This window comes from Zingiber officinale, chromosome 1B (assembly GCF_018446385.1).
Source record: "Zingiber officinale cultivar Zhangliang chromosome 1B, Zo_v1.1, whole genome shotgun sequence".
NCBI classification, from domain to species: Eukaryota; Viridiplantae; Streptophyta; class Magnoliopsida; order Zingiberales; family Zingiberaceae; genus Zingiber; species Zingiber officinale.
Genome location: NC_055986.1, coordinates 167,995,205 through 168,019,502, shown reverse-complemented (window position 1 = coordinate 168,019,502; position 24,298 = coordinate 167,995,205). Strand labels below are relative to the sequence as shown.

General features: G+C 43.4%; 2 protein-coding genes across 4 annotated transcripts; one reads left to right on the top strand and one right to left on the bottom strand.

Annotated features, from left to right (window-relative positions):
• Positions 1 to 16,614: 16,614 nt before the first annotated feature.
• On the top strand, positions 16,615 to 19,391 carry LOC121990325 (squamosa promoter-binding-like protein 14). The gene is made up of 3 exons (XM_042544483.1): positions 16,615 to 17,634; positions 18,494 to 18,630; positions 18,708 to 19,391. The coding sequence occupies exons 1-3, from the start codon at positions 17,300 to 17,302 to the stop codon at positions 19,235 to 19,237; spliced, it is 1,002 nt and encodes a 333-aa protein (XP_042400417.1). The 5' UTR covers positions 16,615 to 17,299; the 3' UTR covers positions 19,238 to 19,391.
• Positions 19,392 to 19,538: 147 nt separating this feature from the next.
• On the bottom strand, positions 19,539 to 23,472 carry LOC121990337 (G patch domain-containing protein 11-like). 3 transcript variants are annotated; one of them, XR_006114564.1, is made up of 5 exons: positions 23,317 to 23,472; positions 22,674 to 23,213; positions 21,229 to 21,294; positions 20,327 to 20,566; positions 19,539 to 19,896 (listed from the first exon to the last, which is right to left on the bottom strand). XR_006114564.1 is itself a non-coding variant. In XM_042544491.1 (4 exons), the coding sequence occupies exons 1-4, from the start codon at positions 23,470 to 23,472 to the stop codon at positions 20,507 to 20,509; spliced, it is 822 nt and encodes a 273-aa protein (XP_042400425.1). In that variant the 3' UTR covers positions 19,539 to 20,506. The 3 variants fall into 3 exon arrangements, 1 of the variants encoding a protein (XP_042400425.1); XR_006114566.1 differs by having other exon boundaries at positions 19,539 to 19,881; XM_042544491.1 differs by having other exon boundaries at positions 19,539 to 20,566.
• Positions 23,473 to 24,298: the final 826 nt, after the last annotated feature.

Below are 24,298 nucleotides of genomic sequence, written 5' to 3'. Positions count from 1 at the left end.
CATATTGCATTTTAAGAACTCCCTTAGTAACTCTTTGTGATTTCCTAAGTTCAACACTTTCTAACCTAGAAGACTTATTAGAGGTTAAAGGTACCTGAGGTGGATCATTCTGAGCAAGATCTTCAGTTGTTGATGTAGATGGGGGAATGCCATGAGTTTCAAATACATCCTGATCATTTGTTTCTATCTCATGAGAGAATTGATCATCAGGAACCAAGTGGTTGATTGTCTGCCCATTGGAAGTGTTTATCTCTCGAGATAAGTCATTCTTTGTTGTTATGGGAATAGTCTCAGCTATTGCAGGAACTTCAAATTATTCCTCAAAGTATTCCAATTCTTGAAAGACATTAATATTAACAATATGACGAGGATTCCCATCCCTACCGCCCTCCCCCTGAAGAGAAGACTAGGAAACTCCCCTTGAGTAATATAGCTCAGATTCATGGAAGAGACATTAAGAGAGATGTGCATTCTGTCAGTGAGTGGATCATAACATCTGTACCTTTTTTGGAACTATGTATAACCCACAAAAATACATTTCTTTGCACAGGGATCAAGCTTGCTTCGTTGTGGTTTCGTATGTGAACATAAGCAGTGTATCCAAACACTCAGGGCTCCAAATTAGGCATAGAAGAGATGGACAAAAGTGTATGAAGCTTTTGATGAGGATTCTTGAACTCAATTACTCGTAAGGGAGCATGGTTAATAACATATGCTACTGATTTCACTACTTCACCCAAATAGGATCGAGGTACATGTAGGACCGTTGGGCCGGCTAGAGGGGTTGGTAAATAACCTGTCAAAAAACAAACAACCCTTCCTCGAACGATTAAGCTAACACTTGTAAAATGAATTAAGCAGATAAATAAAAGAATAAAAGAAAAGACGAGGCACCAGATGTTTACTTGGTTACAACCGATGTGGTTGTTAATCCAAGGAAGATTAAGCTCAAAAACTCCTTCAGGCGGAGAAGCCTCTTACAGCGTTTAGGCACAGAAAATAGAAGCTTAACTACAACTAAAGCATACAAGTGTTTGGAAATAGAATGATCGTTATATTTGAAAAGCTTCTGGACCAAGGCTATATTTATAGCCTTGGTCGGGGCGCCTGGATGGGTTCCGGGCGCCCTGGGGGGGATAAAATTTATCCCCCAACGGTTGGATCGAGTCAAAGCTCGATCCTATGAAAAAGTCCCTTCCGGGCGCCCCGGATGGTTCCGGGCGCCCTGGATGGTTCCGGGCGCCCCGGACAGCTCCGGGCGCCCCAGATAGTTCCGGGCGCCCCGGAGCCAAAAGTCAACCCAGTTGACTTTTGGTCCGTGCTCTCTTCTCTGGTTCAGCTCGCCTCTGGTCCGGGTCTTTCTGCTCCGGCTCCGCTTGCTTGGGTGATCTCTGACATCCGGAATAGGGCTCACCCGAACCCATCTTCCGGTCTTCTTGAGCGTGCTTCCCTCCGGCTTCTCGTCCCTCGGAATTACCGTGTGTCCCTTCTCATCCACCAGCGTACTCATCCGCAGACTTCGTCCCTCGGTCGTACCTCGTGCCGACCTTCGCGCTAGCTGCGTCTCTTGCTCCCCGAGCAATCTTCCGCTCCGGCTTTCGTACCTCGGAACCACCGCGCGCACTTCCTTCTCGTCCGCCGGTGTACTCTTCCACAGCACCTCGTCCCTCGGACGCACAGCGTGCCGTCCTTCTCGCTAGCTGCGTCTTCCGCTCGAGTACCTGTGCTCCTAAGCTCCTGCACACTTAGACACAAGGTTAGAAACAACGCAGGACCTAACTTAACTTGTTGATCACATCAAAACAACCTTGGGGTTTCAACAATCTCCCCCTTTTTGGTGTGATCAACCCAAGTTAAGCTAGGGTCAACAATAGATATGAAATTAAACAGTTTATTGCAATAACATGCAACATGATAGAAAAAATTAAATTTCAAACATTCCAAATTTTAATTTTCAATTTTTTCTACCTCCCCCTAGACTTATACTTTCCTTTCTCCCCCTTTGATCACAATAAAAATGGGGTACAAACGAAATCTAAGGGTTGACATTTAAAAAAAATTTTGAAACTATATTTCAATAATTTTCAGGGAAATATTTCTAAGTCAAGACAAATTTCTAAGTCATTTGACATCAGGATTAAGAAGTTTCTAAACAAAAAGCTTTATGCAAGAAAATTTCAGAGAATTAATAACATAAAGAGAAATTTTCTATGCATTTATTTATTTATATATTTTATGTTTTAATCAGAAGGTTTAAATTTCCATTTTAATTTATCAGAAATTCTTAAGTCACACTTTTTCATATTTAAAGCAAAAAATATTAAATATGCAACAATTTGTATCATGTTAATTTCTATTATTTTTTGAATTTCAAGTTCACAAAAATATTTCGATAGCATAGATTCTAACTTGATAAAATTTTTCGACGCTATAAAAAATTCTTTCGACAATGTGCAAAATTCGTTTGAAAGAATATTTTGTAATTTGTAAGAATTTTTTAATAAAAATTCTAATTTGCAGGAATTTATTAATAATAGATTTCTTAATCCGAAACACTTTTTTGATGACTCATTTTCTGAATTGCAAAACTCTTTCAAGAAAGTAATTTGTAATTCGAAAAAATATTCGAAGAAAGTTTTTGACATCATTTCTAATTTGCATAATTCTTTTGAAAAAATATTTTGCAATTTACAAAAGTTTTTCGACAAAATTTCTAACTTGCAAAATTCTTTTAATAATAATTTGCAAGGCAAGTTTGACAATTGATTTTCTAATTCGAAAAATTCTTTCGATGATTCAATTTCTGATTCGAAAGACTCTTCAGGCAATTTTTCGATTGAATCATTTAATTGATCAGAGGTTCGAGTCCATACCTGACTTACCTTTTTGGTAATTGATTCTCCCCCTGTCGAGTTGCTTTTATCCGAAGATTCTCCCCCTTCATCACTCTCGGGATGTACTTGTCTCGGTAATTTCTTCCATCTCGAGCAGCTCGGTGTCCATCAAAGAGTCGGATTGGGCTTCAGTTGGTTCTTCAGAGTTTTAAGAACTTTTCCCAAAGTTCTTTTCTGTATTCGCCAACTCTATCGAAATCTTCATTTGGTATTGTTAGAATGTGAAACTCACGACTGCTTTGCCATTGACTCCACGCTTCTTGTTCGAGGCGTAGATCGAGTCTTTCTCCGTTCGTGTTCTTCGGTGCTTCATAACCTGTTTTCATTATTAGAGAAATACCAATATCAGAGTTAAGAAATACCGTCATTTGTTGCTTCCAAGAAGCAAGCTCCCCCTCGAATGCTGGTGGGTAGTCGCTAGCTCCGGCCATTGTTTTGTTGCTTCAGACGGCGGTTAGTCCTTCTGAGGCGTACTCAGCTCTTATACCACTTGTAGGACCGTTGGGCCGGCTAGAGGGGTTGGTAAATAACCTGTCAAAAAATAAACAACCCTTCCTCGAACGATTAAGCTAACACTTGTAAAATGAATTAAGCAGATAAATAAAAGCATAAAAGAAAAGACGAGGTACCAGATGTTTACTTGGTTACAACCGATGTGGTTGTTAATCCAAGAAAGATTAAGCTCAAAAACTCCTTCAGGCGGAGAAGCCTTTTACAGCGTTTAGGCACAGAAAACAGAAGCTTAACTACAACTAAAGCATACAAGTGTTTGGAAATAGAATGATCGTTATATTTGAAAAGCTTCTGGACCAAGGCTATATTTATAGCCTTGGTCGGGGCGCCTGGATGGGTTCCGGGCGCCCTGGGGGGGATAAAATTTATCCCCCAACGGTTGGATCGAGTCAAAGCTCGATCCTGTGAAAAAGTCCCTTCCGGGCGCCCCGGATGGTTCCGGGCGCCCCGGACGGCTCCGGGCGCCCCGGACAGCTCCGGGCGCCCCAGATAGTTCCGGGGGCCCCGGAGCCAAAAGTCAACCCAGTTGACTTTTTGTTCGTGCTCTCTTCTCTGGTTCAGCTCGCCTCTGGTCCGGGTCTTTCTGCTCCGACTCCGCTTGCTTGGGTGATCTCTGACATCCGGAATAGGGCTCACCCGAACCCATCTTCTGGTCTTCTCGAGCGTACTTCCCTCCGGCTTCTCGTCCCTCGGAATTACCGTGTGTCCCTTCTCGTCCACCAGCGTACTCATCCGCAGACTTCGTCCCTCGGTCGTACCCCGTGCCGACCTTCGCGCTAGCTGCGTCTCTTGCTCCCCGAGCAATCTTCCGCTCCGGCTTTCGTACCTCAGAACTGTTGGTGCAACCTTAGGTCAAGGTTGACCTGGTTGACCCAACTCGAGGTAACTTGACTCGAGTTGTATTTTGATGTTTGACTTGGGAAGATTGTCGGTGCAACCTTAGGTCAAGGTTGACCTAGTTGAGTTGCATGTTGATGTTTGACACTCGTGGAAGAGTTGTATTCTTGATATGGGACAAGAATAGATGTTTGGGAGATTGTAGGTGCAACCTTAGGTCAAGGTTGACCTGGTTGACCTGAAAAGTCCAAGTGTGGAGACTTGGCAACGGAAAAGTCCAAGCAGGGAGCTTGGCACGCGAAAAGTCCAAGTATGGAGACTTGGCACGGGAAAAGTCCAAGTATGGAGACTTGGCACTGGAAAAGTCCAAGTATGGAGACTTGGCACGGAGAAGTCCAAGCAGGGAGCTTGGCACGAGGAAAAGTCCTAACTGGGATGTTAGGCAATGGGAAAGCCCTAACTGGGATGTTAGGCAGTTGGAAAGTCCTGGTGAGTGAAGCCAGGCAGTGAGAAAGTCCTAACTGGGATGTTAGGCAGTTGGGAAATCCTGGTGAGTGAAGCCAGGTGGAAAGTCCTGGTGAGTGAAGCCGGGCAAGGGAAAATCCAGATGGATCAGGGATGATCGGACTTCTGGTGTTGGAAAGTCCAAGTAGGTCAAGGGAGTGATCGGATACTTGGCACGAAGAGGAAAATCCAGATGGATCAGGGATGATCGGACATCCGGTGTGGAAAAGTCTAAGTGGGTCAAAGGATTGACCGGACACTTAGCGGGAGTGCTAGCAGTCAAGGGAGTGATCGGATGCTAGGCATGATGTACCAACAGTCAAGGTTGACGGATGTTGGTGTGGAAGCCTTAGGTTTAGGGTCGAGAAGTTTGGATCGGATCGCATCGATCCAATGATATGGCTCATCCGATCGGCCCGTGACCGATCGGTGACCGATCAAGATGTTATCGATGTTATCTCGATCGGTCCGGTGACCGATCGGACTAAAAGCTCGTTTGTGTATCGATCGATCCGGTGACCGATCGAAACAGAGGCGAAAGTGATCGGTCCACCGATCAGATGTCCCGATCGGCGTGGACCGATCGAGACGCAGCATCGCGAGAAGGAAAGGAAGGGGATCGGTCTGTGAACCGATCGATCGGTCCACAGACCGATCAGAGACGATCCACCTCTTCCCTGATCGGTCTGCAGACCGATCAGAGTTCTAGCCGTTGCGACGCAACGGCTAGTTTCTTCGCTGTTTCTTCTTCGCAGGTATAAAGGGGCTGAGGGATTCTACAGGGTTTCTTCTTCTTCCTTCTGGAAGTACTCTTCTGCCTGAAGCTTCTGCTTCTTCTTCTTGCTGAGCTTTGTTGAGCTCGTTGGGTGCTAAAGCTTCGCGTGAGCTTCTTTCTGTTGCTGGTTTTCTAGCTAGGCTTGGATCCGAGAAGCTGTTGCTTCACCAGGGTTCCTGCTGACTTCAAGAAGGCAAGCAAGTGTTGTTTACATTTCTGTTCTTATTTTCTTGTTCCTATTTGTACTCCTATTGCTGTTGCAAAGATTGTGGTGAGGTTTCTCCACCCACAAGGAGTATCTATTAGCCGGGTTTCCGGGGACTCATCCACCGACGGATTGGTAGGCTTCGTCCACCTTACGGACACGCCGAGGAGTAGGAGTTCATCTCCGAACCTCGTTATATGGTTTGTCTTTCTTCTCCTGTTTTCTTTCTACTTTGTATTTCCGCTGCGCTAACCTAATCGTAGGAAGAAACGAGAAAGATTGGGGTCGGCTATTCACACCCCCCTCTCTAGCCGTACGAAGGATCCTAACAAGTGGTATCAGAGCAAGGTTGCTCTTCGACGGATCAACACCCGGGGGAGCACGGGCTAGAGATGGATCTCTATGGAGAAGACGTCACCATTCCACCCTTCTACGAATGCGGCGACTTCGCGTATTGGAAGGTAAGGATGAAGTACTTTCTTATGACTAACATAATGAATTGGTTTTGTGTACAAGAAGGTTTTACTCCTCCGGTGGATAAGGAAGGAAAACCTCTTGAGAAGAAGGAGTGGACGAAAGAACAAATTCACAAATCCGAAATCAACGAAGAGGTAACGAGAATAATTGAATTTTCATTGCCTACTAACATCTTGTGTAAGATAGGTTACAACAATGCCAAGGAATTATGGGATAACTTGGCCAAGTACCATGAGGAGAGCTCCACTTCAAGCCATGAAGAGGAGACAAGTGAGTCATCAAGTAGCTCACATCATGGAGGAGAGGAATTAGAAGTTGAGGGTTACTCAACATCTAAGGACGAAGAGGAGGAGAGTTCTTCTTCAAGTTCGGAGCAAGAAGAAGAAGCTTCTACCTCCGAAAGGGATGAAGAAGAGAGCTCGCATCCACCCTCGACCCTAGGTAACTCAAGCAATTTAAGCTCAATTAAATTACACATTATGTGCTTTGAGTGTAGGGAACATGGACATTACAAGAGTAAGTGTCCAAAGAGGGTAAGAAAGACTCCACCGGCGCCAAGGGTCAAGGAAGCCGGAGTCCCGAAACGCAAGGGCAAGGAGCACATCGTGTGCTTCCAATGCAAGCAAAGGGGACACTATAGGAGCCATTGTCCGAGGGGAAGGCAACCTCACAAGGGCAAGAGACCGAGCACATCGATAGGGGGAGCTAAGGCAAACTCTAAGGTTCATTTTTGCAATTCTAATAAAATGCATGCTAGGAATTTTATTGCACTTGTCGATAATTACAAGCATGATAACCCTAGGAATCAATACATGTGCTTAGGAGCTAAACATGTGAGTCTAGATAAGGATAATTCTAGAAAGGCTAACCCTAGGATCAACCCATCTAAGGCTAAGGATAACCTAGATAGGAATCCCAAATCAACTAGACATATGCCTAGGAATACCTCAAGGAAGAGTGATAAATCAAAAATTGAGGTATTAGAGAAGGAAAATCAAGTCTTGAGGTCAAGACTTGATACTTTGGAAAAGACTCTTAAAAATTTGGAGAAGTCATCTCTAGGCTCTAAGGGTCAAAAACCAATGTTCAAGGACAAGAAAGGTTTGGGTCACAAACCTAAGTCCCAAGTGGTCAAGCCCACTTACCATAATGTTCCATTCGATTATGGAACAAAAACTAGGGCTAGGAAGACCATCACCAAGGTCACAAGGGGAGTCACCCCTAGAGTTGATCTTGATGAGTCACAAATGACCAAGGCTTTAAAGCCTAAGAAGGTCATTAGGAGGGTTGCTAGGGAAGTTATCCCTAGTGAATATTTAGTGAACCCAATGAGCTCTAATAGGTATTGGGTTCCTAGGAGCATCTTCTCTACCCCATAAATGGGTTAGAGAGTGTCAACTCCAATTAGAAGGGTAGTTAACCCAACTTTGAGGAAATTGACACTCAAGGAGCATTTTCAAGGTTTTGATAACCTTTGAAAATGAAAAAGAATTATTATTTACTCCTTGAAGAGTAAATTGTGTCATATTTGAAAAATATCGATTTTAATCTTATTTGGCACAATTTAAGAAAACCTAGAGAAATACCATAATTGGGATTTTGATTTTCTCTTAGGGATATATGGGCAATCTAGGGTTAGATTTTAAGTTAGCTAAGGCTAAGGATACTTAGATAGGTAATCTAGGTATCTTATTTGTGTTAACTTACCATGGTTGTTTGCCATATGCCATGTCATGACATCATATTTAATTTATGATCATTTGAAATGTCATGATAATGCTTAGGTTATTATATGTCATGCTCTAGTTAAGTTTCATACTTTATGCCATGACATCATGACATTGGCACATGTTTTCCATTTATGATATCATTTATGCCATGTCATCATCTCTTGCATTAATAATCAATTGAATTGATTTAAGGATGAAAAACACATTTTGATATTGAGATCAAATTTGTGTTTAGAAAATGCATGAGACCTTAGTCTAAGATACCTAAACCCATATCTCACATCAAAATTGTCATGGATGTGTTTGATACACCTTAGATGTGTGTGAGATATTAGGATCATGAATTAGGATCAAGGTGCATAGTTCTTGTACCTAGATGAGCCTAACTCAAGAAATGGAGGATCATAGGGAAAGCTTGTGTACAAGTCATGTGCATCTAGCCCTAAGATTATGGTCCTAAATTCAAATGATTTTAAAAGCATTTTAAAATTGATTTGAAAAACCTTGATGAAGCTTTCCTAGTGATAGCATTCATCATTGAACATTGTGATACAAAGTTGAGTTAAAACTTGAACTATTTCAAAGTTTTTGAACTTTGTATCAAGATTGAAAAATGGAAGTTATTTTCATAGAAAACTATTTTTCCATGATTGTATATGTTATGAGGAGTGTATCCTCAAAGTTTCATAATTTTTGAAATTTTTTGGAATTGTTTATGGGTTTCTGAATTTCGGGTAAAGGAAATTCAGGAATTCTGATAAGGGAACTTGGATCGGTCACTGGACCGATCCAGAAAGGAGTGGATCGGTCACTGGACCGATCCAGGGAGGTGTGGATCGGTCCGGAGACCGATCCAGTAAGAGGCAGTGAGGCAGTCCGATCCCAGTGAATGTGGATCGATCTGGGGACCGATCCAATGGGATCCTGATCGGTCTGGTGACCGATCAGGGCGTGCCAGAAGCTGAATTTCGACTGTTGGTCTGAAATTTCAGCTGAAAATTGGGTTTTGTGGATTTTTAAAGGTTTGAAACTCTCCAAGACATTGTTGGTGCAATGGTCAAGGGGGAGTTGACCTTTAGGGGGAGTTTTATCTAATTGTCAAGGGGGAGTTGACTTTTAGGGGGAGTTTTTACTCCTTAAGACTTTTTGAGGATTAGTGATATGGGATTATCACTAAGTTGATTGTTGAGTTTAGTATCAAGGGGGAAATTAAGAGTTTCAATGAAAGGTATGGGACTTTCATTAGGAAGAAACTTTTGATCTTGATACTCTCCTTTTTCTTTTTGATGTGTGTCAAAAAGGGGAGAGTGTTCATTGGAGAATTATTGGAGAACCCAAGTTAGGTTATCGGGTTAACCTAAGCTAGGGGAAGAATGTCAAGGAATGTTTAAGGAAGAACATTGGAATTCCTTTTGATGTGTGTCAAAAAGGGGGAGAATTATTGGAGAACCCAAGTTAGGTTATCGGGTTAACCTAAGGGGAGAATGTCCAGAGAATGTTCAAGGAAAGAACATTGGACATTGGAAGATGGTTGGAAAACCTAAGTTAGGTTATCGGGTTAACCTAACTTGATTATGGGTTTTGTCAAACATCAAAAAGGGGGAGATTGTTGGTGCAACCTTAGGTCAAGGTTGACCTGGTTGACCCAACTCGAGGTAACTTGACTCGAGTTGTATTTTGATGTTTGACTTGGGAAGATTGTCGGTGCAACCTTAGGTCAAGGTTGACCTAGTTAAGTTGCATGTTGATGTTTGACACTCGTGGAAGAGTTGTATTCTTGATATGGGACAAGAATAGATGTTTGGGAGATTGTAGGTGCAACCTTAGGTCAAGGTTGACCTGGTTGACCTGAAAAGTCCAAGTGTGGAGACTTGGCAACGGAAAAGTCCAAGCAGGGAGCTTGGCACGCGAAAAGTCCAAGTATGGAGACTTGGCACGGGAAAAGTCCAAGTATGGAGACTTGGCACTGGAAAAGTCCAAGTATGGAGACTTGGTAACGGAAAAGTCCAAGCAGGGAGCTTGGCACGAGGAAAAGTCCTAACTGGGATGTTAGGCAATGGGAAAGCCCTAACTGGGATGTTAGGCAGTTGGAAAGTCCTGGTGAGTGAAGCCAGGCAGTGAGAAAGTCCTAACTGGGATGTTAGGCAGTGTGGAAATCCTGGTGAGTGAAGCCAGGTGGAAAGTCCTGGTGAGTGAAGCCGGGCAAGGGAAAATCCAGATGGATCAGGGATGATCGGACTTCTGGTGTTGGAAAGTCCAAGTAGGTCAAGGGAGTGATCGGATACTTGGCACGAAGAGGAAAATCCAGATGGATCAGGGATGATCGGACATCTGGTGTGGAAAAGTCTAAGTGGGTCAAAGGATTGACCGGACACTTAGCGGGGAGTGCTAGCAGGTCAAGGGAGTGACCGGATGCTAGGCATGATGTACCAACAGGTCAAGGTTGACCGGATGTTGGTGTGGAAGCCTTAGGTTTAAGGTTGAGAAGTTTGGATGCAGATCGATCCAATGATACATGGCTCATCGATCGGTGCGGTGACCGATCGCTGACCGATCAAGATGTTATCGATGAGTTATCTCGATCGGTCCGTGACCGATCGATATCGAAGTCTGTTGTTCTTGTCGATCGGTGACCGATCGAAGTAACAGAGGCGAAAGAGCAGCCGATCGGTCCACGCATCGATCAAAGATGTCCGATCGGCCTCGTGGACCGATCGAGACGAGCATCGCGAAGGGAAAGGAAGGGATCGGTGCGTGAACGATCCACCTCCTCTGATCGGTCCGCACCGATCGAGACGATCCATTCTTCCCCGATCGGGTCCGCGATCGAGTTCTAGCTGCATGCGGCCAGTTTCTTCATTGTTTCTTCTTCGCAGTATAAAGGGGTCGAGGGATCTGATGGTTTTCTTCTTCTTCCTTCGAAGACTCTTACGAAGCTTCTTCTTCTTGCTGAGCTTTGTTGAGCTCGTTGGGTGCTAAAGCTTCGCGTGAGCTTCTTTCTGTTGCTGGTTTTCTAGCTAGGCTTGGATCCGAGAAGCTGCTGCTTCACCAGGGTTCCTGCTGACTTCAAGAAGGCAAGCAAGTGTTGTTTACATTTCTGTTCTTGTTTTCTTGTTCCTATTTGTACTCCTATTGCTGTTGCAAAGATTGTGGTGAGGTTTCTCCACCCACAAGGAGTATCTATTAGCCGGGTTTCCGGGGACTCATCCACCGACTGATTGGTAGGCTTCGTCCACCTTACGGACACGCCGAGGAGTAGGAGTTCATCTCCGAACCTCGTTATATGGTTTGTATTTCTTCTCCTGTTTTCTTTCTACTTTGTATTTCCGCTGCGCTAACCTAATCGTAGGAAGAAACGAGAAAGATTGGGGTCGGCTATTCACACCCCCTCTCTAGCCGTACGAAGGATCCTAACAGGAACCACCGCGCGCACTTCCTTCTCGTCTGCCGGTGTACTCTTCCGCAGCACCTCGTCCCTCGGACGCACAGCGTGCCGTCCTTCTCGCTAGCTGCGTCTTCCGCTCGAGTACCTGTGCTCCTAAGCTCCTGCACACTTAGACACAAGGTTAGAAACAACGCAGGACCTAACTTAACTTGTTGATCACATCAAAACAACCTTGGGGTTTCAACAGTACATTTATACCAAACAGGGAAGCACGAACAACTTCTAACAACCACCTATTCTTTTGTTCTGCTAAACCATTCTATTGAGGGGTACCATAATTGGAGGTTTGATGACAAATTCCATTTGACCGACAAAACTCAATCATAAGGGTATTTACAAACTCTCCATCATTGTCAAATTGAAACACTCTGATGGATTGTTGGTACTGTGTCACCATCATCTTGTAAAAATTAGTAAATATTCCAAACACATCACTCTTACGTTTAAGTAATGGCACCCATGTTATGCGAGTGCAATTATCAATAAACGTTACATAATACCAAGCTCCAGAAAATGAAGGAATTTTTGCAGGACCCCAAACATCAGAGTGAATTTTCATAAAAGGAATAGAACATTTATTAATACTTAGTGAATATGAAATATGGTGGCTGATCCGGCAGTAAGAATGGGAGTCCCCATTTAGCAGAGTCAACGCCACGTGGAGGTCAAAAGGTAAAAGGCCAACCAGAAGCTTGGCCGAGCGGATAATGAAGGTGACGACCGGCTGAAGCTTCCGAGCGGAAGCAATACACCCCGGCGGGAAGTCGGGGTTCCGACGCTCATGATGAACAGTATAGTAGTGCCGAGCGGATGGCCCGCTCGGCCGAAGGTATAAAGTATCAACATTGCAAACAGTCCAGAGCACATGACCAGGAATACCCCGAACGGACGTATACCTTAGTCCGGTCGGACGTGATGGGACTGCCGAGCGACATGCCGCTCGGTGCGGAAACAGAAGGGCTAGAATGACAAGACAGAAGATTATGCTATCTCATCAGAAGATTATGCTGTCCCATCAGAGACGTGCTCGGACTGTAGCAGTAAGGGGTCAGGCAAGCTCCTCTTACAAGCCCATACTGGGTATGGGCTGAGGACACGTGTGTGCCTCGGTGTATGTGCATCAGCCTCCTCAGAGCTCTATATAAGAGCCCGCAGACTTCGCCGGAGGTATGAAAACTCTGATCTTCGGAGCTATTTCATCGTCTTCTTCTTGTCTGACTTGAGCGTCGGAGGGTCGTCGCCGGGGACCCCTCCCCGGCCCGACTTCTGTGCAGGTTCGTCGGAGGTCTGTGCAGCTGGTCGGAGATAGAGGAGAGCGCCACGTGCCCAGCGTCCGTCGATTCAGCGACTCGGACAGGATCAAATTGGCGCCGTCTGTGGGAACGCGCCTGTATCCGAGCGGAATAGATGGACGAGAGCCGCGCCGACCGGCTATAAATATCCGCGCCGACGAGCTCCGTCGTTAAAGATCGAGAGCCGCGCCGACCGGCTATAAATATCCGCGCCGACGAGCTCCGTCGTTAAAGATCGAGAGCCGCGCCGACCGGCTATAAATATCGGCGCCGACGAGCTCCGTCGTTAAAGATCGAGAGCCGCGCCGACCGGCTATAAATATCCGCGCCGACGAGCTCCGTCGTTAAAGATCAAGAGCCGCGCCGATCGGCTATAAATATCCGCGCCGACGAGCTCCGTCGTTAAAGATCGAGAGCCGCGCCGACCTGCTATAAATATCCGCGCCGACGAGGTCCGTCGTTAAAGATCGAGAGACGCGCCGACCGGCTATAAATATCCGCGCCGACGAGCTTCGTCGTTAAAGATCGAGAGCCGCGCCGACCGGCTATAAATATTCGCGTCGACGAGCTCCGTCGTTAAAGATCGAGAGCCGCGCCGACCGGCTATAAATATCCGCGCCGACGAGCTCCGTCGTTAAAGATCGAGAGCCGCGCCGACCGGCTATAAATATCCGCGCCGACGAACTCCGTCGTTAAAGATCGAGAGCCGCGCCGACCGGCTATAAATATCCGCGCCGTCGAGCTCCGACGTTAAATATCGAGAGACGAGCCGGCGTCTATAAACGTCCGAGCGGAAGGATAAGGCAACGTACGGCCGTTCGACTCGCTTATCAAAAATACTTCGACAGAAATCCCCTTTCGAGCACAAGAAAGGAGGGACGATGGCGTTGACGGAGGTCGTAATTACCGCCTCATCGGCCGTGCGGATAATGATTTCCTGGAAGAGCCGTTCGGCGAAACAATAGTCCAGTCAGTCGGACTAATCGCCTCCTTCGACAAGACTTGAAGGGGAGGCAAGTGATCCGGCAATAAGAATGGGAGTCCCCATTTAGCAGAGTCAACGCCACGTGGAGGTCGAAAGGTAAAAGGCCAACCAGAAGCTTGGCCGAGCGGATAATGAAGGTGACGACCGGCTGAAGCTTCCGAGCGGAAGCAATACACCCCGGCGGGAAGTCGGGGTTCCGACGCTCATGATGAACAGTATAGTAGTGCCGAGCGGATGGCCCGCTCGGCCGAAGGTATAAAGTATCAACATTGCAAACAGTCCAGAGCACATGACCAGGAATACCCCGAACGGACGTATACCTTAGTCCGGTCGGACGTGATGGGACTGCCGAGCGGCATGCCGCTCAGTGCGGAAACAGAAGGGCTAGAATGACAAGACAGAAGATTATGCTATCTCATCAGAAGATTATGTTGTCCCATCAGAGACGTGCTCGGACTGTAGCAGTAAGGGGTCAGGCAAGCTCCTCTGACAAGCCCATACTGGGTATGGGCTGAGGACACGTGTGTGCCTCGGTGTATGTGCATCAGCCTCCTCAGAGCTCTATATAAGAGCCCGCAGACTTCGCCGGAGGTATGAAAACTTTGATCTTCGGAGCTATTTCATCGTCTTCTTCTTGTCTGACTTGAGCGTCGGAGGGTCGTCGCCGGGGACCCCTCCCCGGCCCGACTTCTGTGCAGGTTCGCCGGAGGTCTGTGCAGCTGGTCGGAGATAGAGGAGAGCGCCACGTGCCCAGCGTCCGTTGATTCAGCGACTCGGACAGGATCAGTGGCTTTTGGCAAGTTCACAAATGTCATAATGAAATTTTGAATTATTAACAACCAAAAACAAATGAGGCTGTAACTTCTTAAGATAGCTAAAGGACAGATGTCCTAAATGATGATGTCATAACCACATCACTTCCTTTGCATTATCGACCCTTATGACCTTATTAGCTTATCCCAAAAGATGCTTGCAGTTCTCTCCGGTCTATGTTAAAGTAGTACAATTTCCCCCTTCTAACACCATAACCAAGAATCGAATGTCTTGAAACACATAGAAAGATGGATAAAATGTTATAATACATGCAAATTTTAGAATAATTTGACAAACATATAATGGGTTATAAAATAGTGATGGAACAACTAAGACGGATTCAAGAGTTAGGGTATCAGATAACATAATAGAACCTTCTGCGCTAACCAGAGTTGGAGTACAATCAGCAATAGAGACAAAATTTTGAGGGGAAGCTCTAAGATTTTTCACAATGTTAGGGTCATTTGTTATATGATTAGATGCACCTGAATCAATTATCTATGTACTATTCGAAATAATTGTATCATTCATACATGATTGTGCTATATTAGCGGAAGCACTATCAAGATGTTCATTCTCAGCCGTAGCAATGGCCACCTTGCTTATATTCTTCGTGGCTTCTCGGTGAAGTTCCACCAATCAGGATAAGTACTAATCACTTCGTAACATCTCTCCTTGCTATGACTTAATTCTCCACAAACATTACACTTCTTATTGCATATGGATTTGATTTACCTGTAGGACAACGAGAAGGAGCAACTTCTCTTCTCTGAACAGCCAGAACAGAGGATTCAGTAAATACGAATGTCCTATAACTTGTTTCTCATATTGCACTTTTCGGATGTAACCATAACTTTGCTCCAAGGAGAATTTAGGTTCCTTGCGTAGGATCTTTCCACACACCTGATCATATTCTGAATCTAGTCTACTCAAAAACATATGAACACGCAATCGAGACATCATTGAAGTCTCATGGACTACAGTTGCAATATCATTATTTTGAGAGATCACCCTTTGATCGATCTCCTGGAACATGGTCACCAATTCATTGTATTAGGTAGGAATAGCCGAATAGGTCGACCATTCTGCTTTGCTTTGCTTCAAAGCACTTGTTCAATTCAAAGATTCGAGTTTCGTCAAAATTATCATACAAAATTTTTTCCACAGTTTTCCAAATATCTTTTACAATAGGACGACGAGTATATCAGTTCATAAGAGAGGTCTCCATGGAATGGATAAGCCAGTTTTTTCTATTTTCATTATCCGTGATCCAAACTTCATATCCTAGAGAATTTATATGGAGTTCAGATTTTACGCCAATTAAATAATCAATTTTTATTCGTGCTCCGATGTGTTTCCGCATTAGGGAAGCCCATATTATTTCGATGGCTAAGTCTAGTGACTGATTCTTAATTCTATCATAATTTTAGTAACTAAATATTTAATTTTATCAACAACATCATATATCCAATACTAATTGGCTGCTAATTAAATTTAACGACCGATTAGTTTTTGTTGTGGATTCTTATGAGACTCGTATGATAATTTATCATGTCGAAGCATTGCTTCTTTTTTTTTTTGGAACAGTAGCATTGAATCATTCTATTGCTTTCTCTTCCTCCTCCCTTCGTTATTTTCCTTTCCATTCTCATTCATTCTCACTGAATAAACTGAGAAAAAGGAAAAATTTAGGAGACAACGAAAAGAAGACAATGAATTACCGTGGTCCTTCAATATCGTGATCACATCATTTTCCTCGACAACTTTGTATCTAACAAGATGATAAACAAAGAAAGGTACCGAGCTGCAAGGAACGCTACTAATGAAGCGAGCATCTTAGCCACGCTGTAGGTTGGATAACCGGCAATTAATATGTTGTCATTCACTCATTCAGATTTTCTAGGATTCTCTAGAGAATTTCCCAACAAATCTAACAAAAATTTAGTTCCGTTTGTCTTTTTCAAATTGGTCACTTTCTCCATCATAAATAAGATTTTCACAGCCACGCGGCTGGCTGCTGCTGCTGCTGCTGTGGTCACTGACCACCCATTAATGGTTTGTCCCTGCGCCATGTCTCACTCGACTGTACCCACCTACAGAAATCCAATTGACATTTGACAATTCATGCTCGCTGCCATTATTTTACAATGTTTGCTCGCTCGAGAAACAACCTCCTGCGCTTGTACAGCACGCTCGACATGCATGGTGGCCTGTAAAGGTGAAATCTGCGAAGACATGGAAGACGATGTTTTTTCCTTTCTCTAAACACTCACACACAAAAAAAAAGTATTGAGATCCCAGCAATCTTCCTCATCGACAACGTACTTGCACTTGGTGGTTCCAGAACAAGCAAAAGCCTGCAGGGGTACCTTCTTCTCCTCCTCCTGCCTGACTGCCTGCCTTACCCCAAATGTGATCGGTACAAGAAACAACCTCAAAATTTTTAGATGCTAAAGCTTGTTCCTTCCCCTTCTTCTTCAGCAAAGTATTTCGAGAATCAATGTCTTGTTCCCATGTCCAACCCTAAAATCTAAAGTGCAATGGCAATATCATTACAGTATGTCTCTGTTTCTCTTCCTTCCCTCATACACCTTTTCCCTCAGTCACTGTGTCAGCTGCACTGCCCTTGCGCTGCACACTATTCTAAAATGGCAGCTGTCAGCTTTAAGTCGTGCACAATTGTTCGAGCAGCCTTCTATTTTTGTTTTATTGCGATTCCGTCCTCGCGCTCTTCTTTAATTACTATGCAACCCACCACCGGCCTTCCCCCCATTCGTTCGTTCTGCAATGGTTGGGCTGTAGGCTCGCTGCCTCTTTGTTCCGGCGGAGATGAGTTCCGGCTCGATCGGACCCTCCGGTGGCTGCGCCAGCGAGGACGACTCGCTTCACGGGCTCATGTTCGGGAAAAAGATCTACTTTGAGGACGGAGCTGGCGGCGGCGGCGACAATAAGGTGCCGCCGGCGAGAAGGGCGAGGGGGGTGGCGCTGGGAGGGGGAGGGCAGCAGCAGGCGCCGCCGCCGAGGTGCCAAGTCGAGGGGTGCGAGGCGGATCTGAGCGGGTTGAAGGCCTACTACTGCCGGCACAAGGTGTGCGGGATGCATTCCAAGGCGCCTAAGGTCATCGTCGGCGGCATCGAGCAGAGGTTCTGTCAGCAGTGCAGCAGGTCTCGTGCTCTTCTTCAATTCTCATTTCTACTTAGCTCGTCTCTCTCCTCGGCGACGGACACTCGGCAAAAACCCTAGAAACAAAAACCTTTCGTGTTTATGCTCACTTCTTGATTCTGATTTCGATTCCATTGATTTGGTCAAGGAAAAAACAATATTCTTTCGTGCTTTCTGTTTAGTTGGGGGGTTTGTAGGATTACCTCTCCTTGTTGGATTTTGCTTTCTTGCGATGGCGGTGAATTCCCACACAATATACGTTTCTTCACTGCTCCGACTGCTGCCTTCCGTAAAAGTTTTTAAGGGAGATTCTGCTCCTCTTTCTCTCTAAAAAAAATAATAAATTTGTACAAAGTAAGAATTTTTTTTCTCATCTCAGCCTTGTCATCCACACTTCACTGATGAACTGCATTCAATATTCTGCATGTTAGATAGGAGTGTTTCTCAAGCTACACTAATATTGTGGCAACTCGAGCTTGTTTAGAAACAATTAAGCTACGAACATAAAAGTTGTTTAGAAACAACTTGATATCTTTACTAATTACTACCCCTTTTGATGCCAGTATTTTGGTTGTCAAAATGTCTTTGTGGATAAATGTGAACCATCTTAAGTTAATCTAATGTCATCTAGTTTTGGGTGTGTGGTTTGTTTGAAGATGTTTACTCCGATCATAGTTCTTAATCAGCAGTAGAATTGTTTTGAAATGTTATATTTGTTGAAATGTTATATCCAACGATTGCTGCAAGGTTCTATTTAATTGAATTTGTGAGGATCATCATTCATCAGGTGAAATATTTTAATTGTCGTGTTGTATCAACACATGTAGAGTAAAAAATCAGTTTGCCACAATACGTTCACAGGTTTCACCAGTTAACTGAGTTCGACCAAGGCAAACGCAGTTGCCGCAGACGTCTGGCAGGGCACAATGAACGCCGGAGGAAGCCGCCCACCGGCCCATTCACTTCGCGCTACGGCCAGTTTCCTCGATCCTTCGATGGTAAGCATCATCATGTCTGCTATATTATTCATTGACACATTGCTGTGAATTGATGCTGCCTTTGCAATTTGAAACAGAACCCGGCAGATTCAGAAGCTTTCTAATGGACTTCAGTTACCCGAAGAATGGAAGAGATATTTGCTCTGGTAATCTGGTGACTAGCAACCAGTGGCACCAAGTGGTAGATGCTCCATCGAGTGGGATTGCACCGATGCTCGAAGCCCATCCATACTTGCAAGGCTCTCCGGGCCACCAGATTCTATTATCTTCGCCGGAACTTCAACCGGCCGGTGACTGTCTTGCAGGAGCTTTGGACGGCAGCTGTGCTCTCTCTCTTCTGTCATCGACGACTCAGCCAAGGGGCAGTAACACTAGCAAAAGCCAAGTTCCATCCAGCAGCTTCAATCCCTTTGCTTCCAACAGTTACATGGCCAACACCTGGGGCTTCAGGGATCCCGGAAGCCGGAGCCACTCCTCCCATGAAACTGAGCCCGGGACTGGAAATTTTTCAGGCGAGCTCGAGCTAGCACTGCAGGGAAGTCGGCAGTACCTCGATCATAACGGTTACAGTCACTCCGATCATATGATCCACCACCGGTCTTTGTAGACCATATGAATTTCCTTTCTCTTAGTGCTGTTGACTTGTCAGTTGGATTCTACTGCCGCCAGTCATGAACTCCATTTTCTTCATGACAATTTTGTGATCTTGGCTTCGTTATCTATTGCAATATTGAAGCTCTATGCATTTGGTTTGTGATTCAGTTGGTTTTAGTTGTTCCTCTTCGTAGAAAACCTTGATTCTATTTGCCTAGTCAGATTTGGCTAAAAAAACACACAGCAACTGCTGTCATAAATCAAAGACATTCTCACTATTCATTCTATTTGCCAACCAAGCAAAAATTTTCGAATTTTCTTCAAAGAAAACTGCTGTGATAATTCAAAGACAATTCATTGCACTTGAATAGTGTTGGCAGGTGACAGAGCAGTCAGACTTTGGCCCCCTCAAGCTTACACATGTCCCAGATGCGGCCACATGCCATGTGATGCATTGCCATCGAATTGATGCTTCCCTCAGAGTCTGAATATTACAATTTACTAAATATTTTGAAATCCATCCGTCAATCGATTTCGAACAACTGGCTCGGTAGCTCCTGCCGACGCATCTGTAAAAGGCCTGGCAGAGTGCATTTGTTTGGCCTTCGGAATCAAGATTCTCGCTGGCAGAAGATCAAGACAGTACCGAAAGGGGTGCTAAGACAGACAGACCTGTGTCAGAAAACAAACAGACAGCACTGTACTGCTAAAGAAATTTTTGACAAAACAGACCAAGCACGATTAAAAAATTGTCCTTTGATAAAAATCAATAAATCAAACCTTCGGTATATTTTTGAATTTCAAAATATAATTAATTATTTTCCTTAATTAAAACCAATACTATTATATTAAAATATTCTAATCAAAATTATTTAAATTCCAATTACAATATTATAGTAACGGTTAAGTATCTGTTAAAAAAATTTAAAATAATTTTAATAAAATTTATATAATTTTGATAAGTTGATAAAAAAATATGTTAATATAATAATATTTTACATATAATAATTGTAATTAAAATAAAATATCATAAATAGGCTGTCAAAAGTTGCTCGAGCCCATCACTTTGAACAAAGTTAGATGCATGAAACTTGTGACTTACATGAAGATGAACGTGAACATATCTTCAAAAGCGGGACAACCAACCGCGAAGAATGAATGGGCATGTGCATTTGTTTCCTACAGGTTGCCATATCAATCCAGTGGATGATGCTTCAGCACTTTGAAGACTTCGACATAGCAGAGGTGCAGGCAAAAAAAAAAAAAACTCAAGGTCTGGCGCTCAGTGTTCTTCCTCTGTTAATCCAGGACAATTGATCGCCAATGCCTCTGCAGACTCATACTGCAACGACGAACATTAGAAGATGATGTTTAAGTTGCACTTTGGTCAGTTGTAAGAAAAGTGTATCCAAGTGTTTCAGCAAGCATCGTAGTGACATTTCTCATTTCTCATTTCTCATTTCTCAAGGTGGATTTCAGATTCTTGTTTATCTCAATTTATCAATTGTAGATTGTAGAATTATACTAAGTTGATCCAGACGGTTAAACATTAATTCTTAAATGTTTATGAAGAAACGAGAGGATCTTTATGTACTGAGATTGATGATCCTTAAATTACAGGCCATGCATCTGGTTTTAATATTTCTATTTTCTTAGACCTTGTGATGACAAAGTTAATATTTAGGAAACACAATCCAAGCCATATTTGTTCCACCTATTTAGAATGCATTACAGAAGTTGGATTTAATAATATAACCTAAGCACACTTGACGTAGATCAAGTACAAGGGAGGACTATGAAAAATAGGAAATTATGTCTAAAATGAAACTAATCTTAAAATTTTCATAGCAGGCCGTAAACTTAAGCCTGGATATCTAGTGGAAATTCTATGGGTTTCAGGTGCAAGGACAAATTTGAGTGAAACGAAGGAGCAATTTGCTGAATCCATAGCATGCACATATTCGAAAAACAAGAAATCATATTAGCTCCAATTTCTGCACTGACCTGGCATCCACAGTAGAGGCAGTAATGGTGCTCGTCTCTAAGCTTTGTTAGAATATCATACAGGTGCTGCAAGGAAAAAGAATCAACTAGTCAACACAGGTTAATTGGTTAGGCTAGTCAATACAACAAGAGTAGAAACAGTTTGAAAAGTTAAATAAACAGTGAAGCTAATTAAAATATTTCCCAATGCCAGGACAAAAACATCAAATGTTACCTCCTTTTTTTCCTTAATAATAATAATTCTTATATGCTCTTAGCGTGCAGTTATATTGTATTAAGTAAATAAATCACTTTTATTGTACATTCCATAACATAAAGGGATAAAGAAAAAGACCTATTTTCGGTTTAAACTTGCTTGTTCTATCCCCAACTCACAACTAATTTTTTAACATTCCTACATCTAAGGGAATAATTCCAATTACATGATAAATCCAAATGACTCATACCAACACCAACTGCTTCATGCTGGACCCAACTCAAAATCTGCCATGATGCAGCACCCACTCTTACATGCATAAATGATCACATTAATGATATTCATACCTTGTGGCTTATGGTGCAATATTCAACATGCACTACACAACACAACACAACACAACAACCAAGCCTTTTCCCACTAGGTGGGGTCAGTTGTATGAATCCTTTTACGCCATTGAGCCCTATCTCCTATTATATCATCATCCATATTTAAATAAATTTTATCTTGTTTTATTGTTGCTAATCAAGTCTTTTTTGGTCGTCCTCTTCCTCGTTTGATATGCATGTTTATCATAGTTTCACATCGCCTAACTGGAGCATTTATTGGTCGTCTAAGTACATATCCATACCATCTTAAACGCGTCTCTTGGAGTTTGTCCTCAATAGATGCAACTCCGACTTTCTCTCTAATGCTCTCATTCCTTATTTTGTCCATCTTCGTATGTCCACACATCCACTTTAACATTCTCATCTCTACAACTCTCATCTTATGCTCATGTGCTCGAGTCATAGATTCAACATGCACTACAATTAGGAAAAAATAGGAGAAATTTTGACAAAAGAGTATGCCTTAGCCTCTTACACTTAGAGAATTAGGACAACCGTAGAAAAGGTAATCTAACTTACTCCACCTATGTTTTAGTCAACTAGCCCTTCAGTGACAATGTTAACTATGGAGTCACCTTGATCAAATAAGAGTCACTTACAGTTTGTCTATTACATTACTAGAAGCACCCACAATGTAATTATGATCAATATGACCAGTCATATACAATTTATCAATAAATAGAACTTTTCCATCACTACATTATCTAAAGTTTGTTATGAATCTGAGGAATTCATGAAGTCTCAAGGATTTTACAGAGCTCATATCAACTTCTCAAGTGTCCCTTAATCATGTACAAAAACTCTGCAGAATTGATCTTAATACAAAAAAAAAATGCACTAAGAAAGGTCAGAACTTTTACCTCTTCTGTGATCACTTCTTCCTCTTCCTCCTCTTCAGGCTTCTCTTCATTCTCATTATCCTTTGGGGGCTCAACCACCTCCCTCTTCTCCAACTGTGCCAAAGCAGCCTCTCCTTTCCTGTAATCCCAAACAACCCTCCTGCTCCTCCACTGCGTTTTCTGCCTCGTTCCAAATTCCGCCATCATATCCTCTTCCCTCCTCCGCTTCCCCTCAACCTCCGCCCTCTCCTTCCTCGCGGCATCCTCCTCCACTCCAATTCCCGCTCTGGACCGCCGAATTTGGAGTCCCACCGGCTCCGCCATCCCGCCACCGTCCTTCCCAAGCGCCGACCCGGGCTTGTATCCCATCATCTTCAACATCCTGAACCCCACGTTGGAGTCTGGAATCGCCTCCTCCAGGCTCGCCCTCGTGCGCTCGTCCTCCTCCCGCTGCTTCCTCTCCCTCTCGAGCCGCCGCTGCTCCTGCCAGCTACGTCCCTTCGGCAACTTGGACTTCGGATTCGGAGCCGGAGGGTTATTCTTTACTTTCTCTCTCAATTTCTACGTGAAACGGAAGCCGGCGACAAAAATTAGGGTTAAAGACAGTTTTTCCCCCAAACAAGAAAGTGTAGGGATTGAAACAAGGGATTGATTAAAGCTTGACCTTGTTGGGATCGACGTCTAGGTCGGGAGGGAGGAAGAGGGAGAGGTCGCCCATGTAATCATCGTCTTCGCCGTCGTCTCCGTGCCGACCAGCCATCATCTCTGAGAGGCGAGTGAAAGGAACAGAGGAAGGTATGAATCCTGATGGCTGCTCCATTGCCCATTGATATAGGCTTCTTCCGTGGGCCTTCTTCTCCAAAAAACAAAGCATGGGCTTTAATGAAAAATACACAGAGGCTTTATTTTTAGCTTAATAAACTGCTTCTTATTTTCTTTATTATTTTAAAATTGGCATTGTTGCAATAGATTGAGTTCGGATCCAATTTCATATCCTCATCTCTATATATAGCCATTAAATTTAAGATACCCATCCCCGAGCTATGGTACTATGACATAATATTTAGATTGACATCTAAGTACCTACAATTTAATCTTAATAATGATATATTTATAGAAATTTTGCTTTTAAACAGATGTACAACTAAAATATGCTAGTAAAATAATTTACATGCTGTCTTCTCTCATGCATGCAAAGTGGACTCTTCTTTCTCCTACATGCAAAAATAGTCCTGGTTTGCGAAAAATAAGATTATTTTGGTGCTAGTTTGTGAAAAATAATACCACAACGGTGTTGATTTGTGAAAAAGAGCACTTGGTTTGCACAAACCAACACTACAATGATACTATTTTTTTTTTGTAAACCAGCTTAACGATGGTGCTTCTTTTTTTTAAACCAGAATAACTTCACAAACTAACTCCATAATTGTGTTGTTATGTTTAAGGAAAAAAATTTAAGGAAAAGTTTAAGGATAAACACATAAAGTTATGACATATCATTTCACTTTTTGTGGACCCATCACTTTATGTGTTTATTCTTGAGTTTTTTCTTAGATTTTTTTCCTTGAGCATATCATTTTTCTTTCGCAAATTAATACCATAGTGGTAGTTTCTTTTTCCCGTAAACCAACACCATTTTATATACA

Bases quoted from the DNA above. Each gene is read 5' to 3' on its own strand.
- LOC121990337 (XM_042544491.1), bottom strand. From the start codon at position 23,472: ATGGAGCAGCCATCAGGATTCATACCTTCCTCTGTTCCTTTCACTCGC. The intron at 23,214-23,316 runs GTCAAGCTTTAA...CGTTTCACGTAG, and splicing joins TAGACGTCGATCCCAACAAG to AAATTGAGAGAGAAAGTAAA. The intron at 20,567-21,228 runs GTCAGTGCAGAA...TCGTCGTTGCAG, and splicing joins GCCTCTACTGTGGATGCCAG to TATGAGTCTGCAGAGGCATT.
- LOC121990325 (XM_042544483.1), top strand. From the start codon at position 17,300: ATGAGTTCCGGCTCGATCGGACCCTCCGGTGGCTGCGCCAGCGAGGAC. The intron at 17,635-18,493 runs GTCTCGTGCTCT...ATACGTTCACAG, and splicing joins TTCTGTCAGCAGTGCAGCAG to GTTTCACCAGTTAACTGAGT. The intron at 18,631-18,707 runs GTAAGCATCATC...AATTTGAAACAG, and splicing joins GTTTCCTCGATCCTTCGATG to AACCCGGCAGATTCAGAAGC.